We start from the raw sequence: 9,662 nt of genomic DNA, 5'->3' as shown, positions 1-9,662 counted from the left end.
ACTAAACTTTGTGTCATGAGTACATCCACACTGAACGCAAATATTACACAGCGATTAAGATTGATCTTTCACCACGAACAAAGCACAGGTTGTATGAATATGGCATCACCAAAATTAATAGTTTGATGTGAAATGAGGCTAAACTTCATTGCTCTTTTCGAGAATAAATAAAAGTTTCAATCAAATATTTGTGAAACATTTTCGATCAGGTTAGGGTTAGGATTAGACATTTAGGTTAGGTTAGGTTTAGGGGTTGGGGTTGGTATTATTCCTGATTTATACTTAGTTGCGCATGGGTGTCACGCACCGAAAATCATCATTATCAACGTATGTGTGTGTGTGTGTGTGTGTGTGCAGGCCCCATCTACATCATCACAGAGTATTGCTTCCATGGAGACCTGGTGAACTACCTGCACAAAAACAGGGAGAACTTCGTCACTCTGCACCCAGAGAAGAACAAGAAGGAAAAGGAACTGGACATCTTTGGCATCAACCCTGGCATCAACCCTGCGGACGAGAGCAATCGAAGGTATGCCAGGAAAATGCCAGGAGAATACAGGCATGCGCGCATTCAGTGCCTTCACTCACATGCACACCCATACTACATACAAAAGAAAGTGTGCCCGCACACGTGCACTTGCAGACACATTTGAAATACATTATGTTCATCCACGGAATTCCCAGAATAATTACAACGGTTGGATGACCGTAAATGTATGGCTTAAGTACATTAAAGATAACGCCATATGGACACACATACAGCGGTTATTTGTCTCTCATTCATTTCACCCCCGCCTCCTCGCCTCGGTTTTACAGCCATTAACACAATCTGGACACACACACACACACACACACACACACACACACACACACACACACACACACACACACACACACACACACACACACACACACACACACACACACACACACACACACACACACACACACACACACACACACACACACACACGCAGATGCAAACACAGACACACACAAACAAGCTCCCTCACTTGGTAACGTCTAATCGGCAACCCTCCCATCTTCCCCGTGGTTGAGGAGATTGTCTGGCGTCTTCTAATCAAATCTCAGTCTGAAGGGCTCTCAGCTTTCAGCCTGATTCCATTACTGTGCGGTGGTGGGGGGGGGGTTGGGGGGGTTACCTGTTAATCGTGTCTGTTCCAGGCTGTCCCTGTAAATAAGCTGTGGCCCACTCTTTCCCTCGGGCCGCTCATCTTTTGGCTCTTTTAGACTACAAACGGTAACCCAGAACCTCCTGTAACCTGAAACCTTCCAGAACCCCTGAAGTTCTGTGATAGCTTTTTGTTTACGCTTCCATTATAAGTAAAACAAAAAGAAAAAGTAATTGAAACAGCGAAAATAGCAGATCTACAAGCTCACAACGCTTCACATCGTGACATGTTGTGAGCTTGTAGATCTGCTATTTTAGAAAACATTTTGGAAGTATAACTCCCGAGTTCTGGGTTCCATACAACTCAGAGGGTAGTACTACCTCCTCCTGTGCAGGACCCAATCTACTGTAGGTTCTGAGAACCTTATCTGAAGCAGAGCATATGGAAATAAATCCAGAACCCGTGAAATACGTTTCACGGCTCGCTTTGCTTAGTTCTTGTAGTCCATTTGTCTGACGGATATGACTCACGGTGTGACCGCACCTCAAAGTGAACCAGCCCCGGCCACCATGCCAGCTTCAACCACGCCCATACCCTGACCCCTGGTGCCAGGGACACTAACATGGGTTGAGAGAAGAGAAGAGAAGAGTCAATGCTCTGCTTCGCTTAACTGTCTCTCTTTTCTCTTTCGCTTGCAGCTACGTGATCCTGTCTTTCGAGGGAAAAGCCTTCAGGGGCAAAGGGGGGGATTACATGGACATGAAGCAAGCGGACAGCACCCAGTACGTCCCCATGCTGGAGATGAGCAACGGCTCCAAGTACTCGGACATCAGGTCCCACTACGACCAACCGCCCTCACAGAACGGTGGTAAGCACCCCCTAGTAGACACCCCGTTCCCCTTTTTGTGTTCCTCTCCATTTCACCCTCCGTCTCAACAGTCTTAGAGCCCATGTTTGCCTCAGCTCCGGTTGACCGGGTACACCCTCGACAATATTTAGGCCCGTTCACAGCCCTGTAATTACACAGAGAGGATAATTGCAGTGCACACATAATAATGCCCGGTTTCTCCCTGCCATTAGGAAAAGGCAGGTTTAGAGGCAGCCACTTCTATATTTGCAGTGGGTGGACTACACGGCGCTCACCGGCTGCCCGTGGTGATATCTTGTTTGTGTTTCTGTGTTCCCCTAATCCCAGACAACGAGATGGACAACCTGCTATCAGATGACAACGACGAGGGCCTCAGCACCACCGACCTGCTCAGCTTCACCTATCAAGTGGCCAGAGGCATGGAGTTCCTGTCCTCCAAAAACGTACGTTAGACCCCAGGCTGCGGAATACCCTCAGATCCTTAAACAAAGCAAACTCTTGAGTGTTAGTTCAACTCTAGAGAGTGTAGAGACTGACCCGTAAGGGTCCAACACTCAGTGAGGTGTTTGCTGAGTGGGGAGACCCGAGAGCTGAATGGCAAAATACCCTTTTCAGCATGTCCTCGGTTTGAGTCCCGGCCAGCTGGACTGTTTGCCCTGCTCTCTGTCCAACTTTAAGGTCGCTATCGAAATAAAGCAGAAATGCCAAAAAGGTAATCTTAGAATCTAAGAATACATAAAAGATTTTTGGAATTCTTTGAGATACCATGTTATATGAACATAGTAGTTGAATTGTTGACATTTCAGATGTTGAGGTTTCAGACAAATTCATCAGAATCAAAACACAGGCACAGTGCCTCCTGCCGATTGTGCATAACATCCACAGTGACCTTAAAAAACTGCCGGACGATGTCGGTGGCTTCCGTTATTCTATATCCGAAGACACTGGCGTTGGTGAGGCCTGGGCTGGTCTGACCTCCATGTTGGTTCGCATTAGATGGGGGCGTGTCCACCACATGAGTCTTCCCGCCTGACTCGCGGCACTCTGATGGTGGGCTCTGGCTCCATGCTCTGGTCCTGCATGATGACAGCCGTCCAGCGCCAAGCGGGCCCAGTAAATCAGGGGTTTGGGCGATAAGCGGCCAGAGCGTGCTCATGGAGAGCGGCCAGGCGCCGAATATAGCAGCGCAGGGCAGTCTGGATCTGCCAGGCAAGAGAGACGAGCTTGGAGCCAGAAGCCACCTCGTTCAGCTTCATAGCTATTAGCGGTCATGGCTGTCCCTCTAACTGGCATGTTTACACAAAGGCAGCACTTTTGTAGGGAAATATGAAATGGGAATTAAGAATGAGCTCAAATTAAATGGAACAGGAATAGATGTACCGGACTGTATGGGGGAAAATGACTGGAATTGAAACTTAACGCTTTGTGAATGGGAATGAGTGTATTCTAGTCGCAGAGAACACTGTATAGCATACGGTGCAATGATATACGTTAATACCATTCTTTTCTCCATTCAGTGTGTACACAGAGACCTGGCTGCCAGGAATGTCCTCCTCTCCCAGGGCAAGATAGTGAAGATCTGCGACTTCGGCCTGGCAAGAGACATCATGCACGACAACAACTACGTTTCCAAAGGCAGCGTAAGTCTCTGCCCATGCTGCAAGCTTTTTTTTTTACAGTTTTTACTGATAGAAGATTTTCAGTTTTACTGTTGGGACATCCAACAACCCACTGCTTTTCCCAGTGCTCGAGCTTATGTGTTACCTTTACAGTTTTCTTCTACAGCTGTTTGCTGGCTATTTACTGAACATCACCAGTGTGTTTTGAAAGTCCCCCCTTATGTTTGATTTCCCCCCACAGACCTTCCTACCGGTGAAGTGGATGGCACCGGAGAGCATCTTTGACAACATGTACACCACTCTGAGCGACGTCTGGTCCTACGGCATTCTCCTGTGGGAGATCTTCTCATTAGGTGAGTGTCTATCATGCACATGTCAGCTCTTAAGAAGAGAGGAGGGAAGAATTCACCATGAGGTGGCTGGAAAGATTTGAGCCGATTCTCTGTACATAGGTGAACAGCATCTACAGATTAGAAGTTTAGATTCTACACAGAAGTGAGATTAAGACTAGAGTGGGCCTAACGCTAAATTATACTGACAAAAGTGATCTTTCAGGGGTGTTTTGTGGATCAGCCTCGTCTTGTCTTACATGTCTCTCCTCTCTCTGTCCGTCTCTCTTCACTATCTGATATATATATATATATATATATATATTTATAGTTATTTTTTTTTATGCATTTTCAACAGAAAGGTGTTGAATGAAGAGGTAGCATTAGTGATGAGAGTGCATTGGGTTTGTCTTCCAGGCGGCACCCCATATCCAGGCATGGTGGTAGACTCCAGCTTCTACAACAAGATCAAAAGTGGATACAGGATGGCCAAACCGGAGCATGCGCCCGATGACGTGTAAGCTTTCGTCGCCGTTATGTTTTGTGTGCGTGGTGTTGTTGTGTACTATGATTGCATAGATAACATGCGGCACAAATCATTTGTCCTGCCTGTTATCCATGTGTGTAATCCTGTGTAATTCTGTATTCAGATGCAACTGTAACTTTGGAGCCAGTTGTTAGCAAGCAGTGATGTACAACGCGTGTCATGAGTCACCGCTAAATGACAGCATGCCAATTGCCTCAGGACAGTTGTTGACAGGTTGTTCTGTCCATCCGTTCCCCTCCCTGTGATAACACGGCTTGTATTTGTTTTTCTTCCAGGTATGAGATGATGATGAAGTGCTGGAACAGTGAGCAAGAGAAAAGGCCTACCTTCCAGGGGCTGAGTGACGTCGTGGCCTCGCTGCTGCCCTCCACCTACAAGAGGGTGAGTGTCTCCACATTTGTAAAATTGTGATATTATGAAACGTAAATATCACACAAATCAGTCAGTCTACATTTCCCCAAAGGAAATGCATGTATTTAATTCTCTAACACATACAAGAGAAGCAGTGATAAAACATATCACATATGAAAGACCAGAGGGGGTATCAGAGCAGAGGCATACCCCCCCCCCCCCCCCCCCAGCAAATCTCTCTGAACCTCACACCTGCTTTGCACTTGAACACCTCTCTTCTGTCCTAAAACTCCTGTCTGTTCCACCCCCTCTGCTTTTATGTTTACGGACAACCTTTTAGCCTTTTGGCCTTTTGGCCTTTTCCCCAGACCTCCGTCTCTGTGATTCGTCCAAAATGTCTTCCTGACTTGTGCCAACGACAACAGTCCTACAAAGCAACTTGTTTTTTAATTACTTTGACTGGTCGATAAATACAGGTTGAGAAAAGAGTAAACTATTAAAAGAGGATGGTAGTTCGGTAAAAAAAAAAAGGAAAAGAAAAAAGCCACACAAATCTCTAGCCACTTCCTGTAACTGTGCGTTCAGAGCCTGTGTTTGTGCGGGTTTTCTCAGCGCCCTGCGTTTCCGCTGCAGAGCGATACGGTGTGTTATGGTGCTAATGCAACAGCTGGAAGGTTATAGCGGCTGGCCTTCAGCACGGGGAGTGACGCAGCCCCACGGCTCTCTACCATAATTATCCTGTTGAACACAGCACCGCACACACATGGCACATCAAACCCCTCCACCCACTGAGGCTTAATGTTGGTTAGGCAGAGAGGAGGGACCGTGCTCCTGTTTTAGCACCTCAGCCTGTGACGGGACAATGCGGTTCGGTTTCAGACTCAGCGCCCAGCTGATGGTCGCAGCTAGGCAGAACGTGTACACACAAACACACACACACACACACGCACGCACGCACACGCACACACACGCACGCACGCACGCACGCACGCACGCACGCACGCACACGCACACGCACACGCACACGCACACGCACACGCACACGCACACACACACGCACACACAGCTGTTCCAGTTGATGGGGAAATCATTTTGTGTTTTTGTCATTTATGAACTGAGGTGATTTATTACTATTTTCTGAAGAAGAAACGTGATGTTCAAGCTCTCTTGTAACTCTGCTGCAGCGTTAAGACATCAGTTTACATTTCACAAACCTTTGTTTTGAAATGTGCCAAAGGGAATGATCTCCCACACTGTCTGAAACGTGCAAAATAATAACTTACATGTTTGTCCTGATGAAGGTCTAAGGACCGAAACTTTGTTATTAAATAAAGACTATTTTTGCAAGTTTCAGACAGCGTGCACTCCGTGCAGGATCATTTCTTCTTGTGCTTGGATCTTCTTTTTGTCCTATGCACCTGTCGTCAACATTTTTAGGTGTGCATAGGCCTTTAGTCAACTCTTTTACAAAATCTTTTGACATTTTTTTGTGTTTTCTTAAAGTCATCAGCTGATGACAACAGGGATAAAGTATTTAATAATAAACAGTGTGTTTGCAAGCCAGGTATTGTCCACTGTAGCGTAACATCATTGGTTCTGTGATCACTAATATGTCCTCCTCTTCTCTTGTGCAGTGCTACGAGAGGGTGAACCACGACTTCCTGAAGAGTGACCACCCCGCTGTGACCCGTGTGTGCGCAGACAACGACGACGCTTACATCGGCATCGCCTACAAGAACCACGGCAAGCTGAAGGACCGGGAGAGCGGCTTCGACGAGCAGCGCCTCAGCTCCGACAGCGGATATATCATTCCCCTCCCCGACCTGGACCCCATGTCCGACGACGAGTACGGAAAGAGGAACCGACACAGGCAAGGCAACGCCACTAAATGCACCTTAGATCAAAGTTGGGGCCATGGCCCCACTGCCGCCAGTGGAGCCAATTGGAAAGTAGAGGAGAATAATAGACAATATTATAAGATATTAAATATTTTTTAAACATTTTGAATGTCCAAAATAACATTTACTTGAGCCAGGCAAAGCTCGAATGTGAAACTCTTGTAATGAGGCTGTCTGCATGTAATGCTGTGTGTAACTTTGTCCACCAGGGGGCGCTGGAAGCCAAAACAAACTATGTGGCTGAGACACAGCCACACTGCACAGATATGCAGCCTGTTATGTATAGAAGTATATAGTAGCCACTAACCCAGTTTGCATCTGTGTCTCCTGCAGCTCGCAGACGTCTGAGGAGAGCGCCATCGAGACGGGCTCCAGCAGCTCCACGCTTGCCAAACGCGAGGGTGAGACTCTGGAGGACATCACGTTGCTGGATGAGATGTGTCTGGACTCTAGTGACCTGGTAGAGGACAGCTTCCTGTGATGATCTCCCACCCCCCCATCCCTCCCCTATACCTGTGGACACAAGGAAGAGGGCTGTAAGTGTGGGGGGAGGGGGTCAGCTAGGATGATAGACCCACAGATCAACCAAAGACCCTCGTCACAACCAATACCCCTCCCTCCTTGAAGCCCCCTCACACCACACCTCTGAACCGAGACTGCCCTGTCCCTGGCGGGGGACAGAACTAAACCACTTGCTTGACTGCTTGGATGAGTCTGTGGTGAGACTATCGGTACGTCCCTTTAACCTTACCTAGGACACTGCCACCCCCGACCCCCCCCCCCCCTGTGGTGGCACAGAGGGAGGAGTCAGCGGCGATGAAATGGAGACATTGAGGACCGTCAGAAGACGCCGTTCCCTGCGAACTGTACGCAAGTGTCGGACGGGAACGAGTGCACACGAAGAGGGAGAACGGAGAGAGACTTTGTCTTTGTAATTTGTGTAGAGCATTATTCTATAGGGCATTTTTATGACAGCAAAATAAGCAAGGAGGGACACATCGGTCATGAAAGAACGCCACAGTCTGTCACTCGGCCATGTTGAACCACTACAGATAGGCTCTCCAAGCTGTACGTATCCAGTTCTAGCAAAGAGAACTGGACAGGAGATCACTGCCATTCACACATCACACACACCTACAGAGTACCTACAGTATAAGCACCTGATGCTGGTACAATCAGTAGCAATACTTTGATTTAAAAAGCACAAATCCTGGACTATGTATAATATTGTTTTTTTGTACATGACCATATTATGTCGTCAGTGGCTACATAAGAGCAGCGGTCCAAATCTATTTTTGTACTTCGTCTATATGTAAACATGTATTATTTGTGAATATTTGGTAAAGGTAGAGTGACCGTAGAGGGTTAAGCGAAGAGTACGGATATCAGAGAGTGTCTTTCAAGCTGCATGCTTCTTTGTGACTTCTTATCTCAAGTACAGTTATGGCTGTCGTCACCAAATTTGTTCCTTCAATTGACCTTGACCAAATCCTGTCACATGCCTTCGTCATAGGAAAGTTCCCAGTGTGATTGTAATGTAAATAGATGTAGAGTGTTTTTATATGAGAGAATTATTGGGATAAAAGTATTTTATATAGCAAGCACATGTTTAAGCTTCTGCACCTGTATTCTGCCCTGTGAATCTCCTCTCTGCTTAATGCTAATCAAGCCCAATCCTCGTCCACTGTTTGTAACGGTGACCAACAAGAACCCCTAATGGCCAAAGTTCCAGAGATTTGTGGATCAGCAAAACACAAAATAACCTGACCTGACCTTATTTGCTTAGCACACATATGAACATTAATAATAATAATACTGGATTTAGCAAGTCTTTCACCAGGGGAACTTGCAGTTGAAGCACGGAATCAGAAACATAACACACTATATTATGTCTTTGCCAAAGTCTTCATAAATAATTGGTACAACTTGATAGCTCTCTTGTGTCACTAACGCAAGACCTTCCAAAAAAAACAAAGCCTTCCAAAAAGAGCCTCCAAATCACAGAGAACACAGAGTTCTCCTACGTCAATCTTCATGCCTGTCCCATTGACAGAGACATTTAACCACATGAACCCTAGCGTACCTATGATTTGGTGTTGAGGGAAAAAAGGAGGGGACCAAGTATAGATCCCTGGGGGACCCCGGTCTACGAAAATGATACGGTTCAAGTGGTTAAGACACCATAGACTAGACAATCATGTAGATCTGATACTGTACTCCAATTATATATGAACCTGCAGTATCTCCTAGCTACTCTACCAGTCTTGTTACTGTCTCACTCACTTTCACTGTGGGCTGATGTCTTCTGTTATCATTGTTAAAACTGTTGCACTTTTATTTTTCTTACTTTACCCTTTTTGGATCTTGTCACGGATTGAACTCCACATGGAGCAAAGACAGGTTAGATTTGGCTCTAGTTAGTAGAAGATTCCCTGTCTACGGCGGCAGTGACGTGCTGCGGAGAGGAAGGCAGGTGTCATCCATGGTACCGTGTCTGTACTTAAGAGGTAGTTAACACCCAATACCCCAATGTTATCTTTATGTCTCAATATGCATTATGTACATTCAGAAGATTTATATTTCAATAAATGATTTATAATGTAATGGATGCCTTTAATCTTGTTTGCATTGAGCACAGGCAGATGTGAATGCATGCTCAGACACGAAGGGAACTTAAGAACATCTACCTGTATTTACCACACATCCACTTACAGGACATCCTGTAATGATAAATGATAATGAGAAAAACACAGATGCATGACACTTATCACTAACGATATCTCATGATCCCAGATGTTTAAGAGAGGCCGTCTCTGGTAATCAGAAGGTTCGCCTCCTGGTCCTGGTCTATGTGCGCATCATCTGAGCAGCCATCAGCTGGGTGAAGCTGAAACTGAACTAACAAAGGTCTCCCTTT

General features: G+C 46.3%; 1 protein-coding gene across 2 annotated transcripts in view; it reads left to right on the top strand.

Annotated features, from left to right (window-relative positions):
- The window catches only part of pdgfra (platelet-derived growth factor receptor, alpha polypeptide), a 29,291-nt gene extending 19,942 nt beyond the window's left edge, over positions 1–9,349 (top strand). For both annotated transcript variants that reach the window (XM_080430268.1, XM_080430267.1), the window contains exons 21-29: positions 358–529; positions 1,832–2,001; positions 2,329–2,444; positions 3,519–3,641; positions 3,862–3,973; positions 4,367–4,466; positions 4,772–4,877; positions 6,482–6,717; positions 7,079–9,349. In XM_080430268.1, coding sequence (XP_080286394.1) covers positions 358–529; positions 1,832–2,001; positions 2,329–2,444; positions 3,519–3,641; positions 3,862–3,973; positions 4,367–4,466; positions 4,772–4,877; positions 6,482–6,717; positions 7,079–7,226 — 1,283 coding nt within the window. In that variant the 3' untranslated portion in view covers positions 7,227–9,349. The remainder of the gene's footprint in view (positions 1–357; positions 530–1,831; positions 2,002–2,328; positions 2,445–3,518; positions 3,642–3,861; positions 3,974–4,366; positions 4,467–4,771; positions 4,878–6,481; positions 6,718–7,078) is intronic.
- The last annotated feature ends 313 nt before the right edge of the window (positions 9,350–9,662 follow it).

Source organism: Gymnoscopelus braueri (assembly GCF_963280865.1).
Source record: "Gymnoscopelus braueri genome assembly, chromosome: 6".
NCBI classification, from domain to species: domain Eukaryota; kingdom Metazoa; phylum Chordata; class Actinopteri; order Myctophiformes; family Myctophidae; genus Gymnoscopelus; species Gymnoscopelus braueri.
This window is presented reverse-complemented; position numbering and strand designations above follow the sequence as displayed.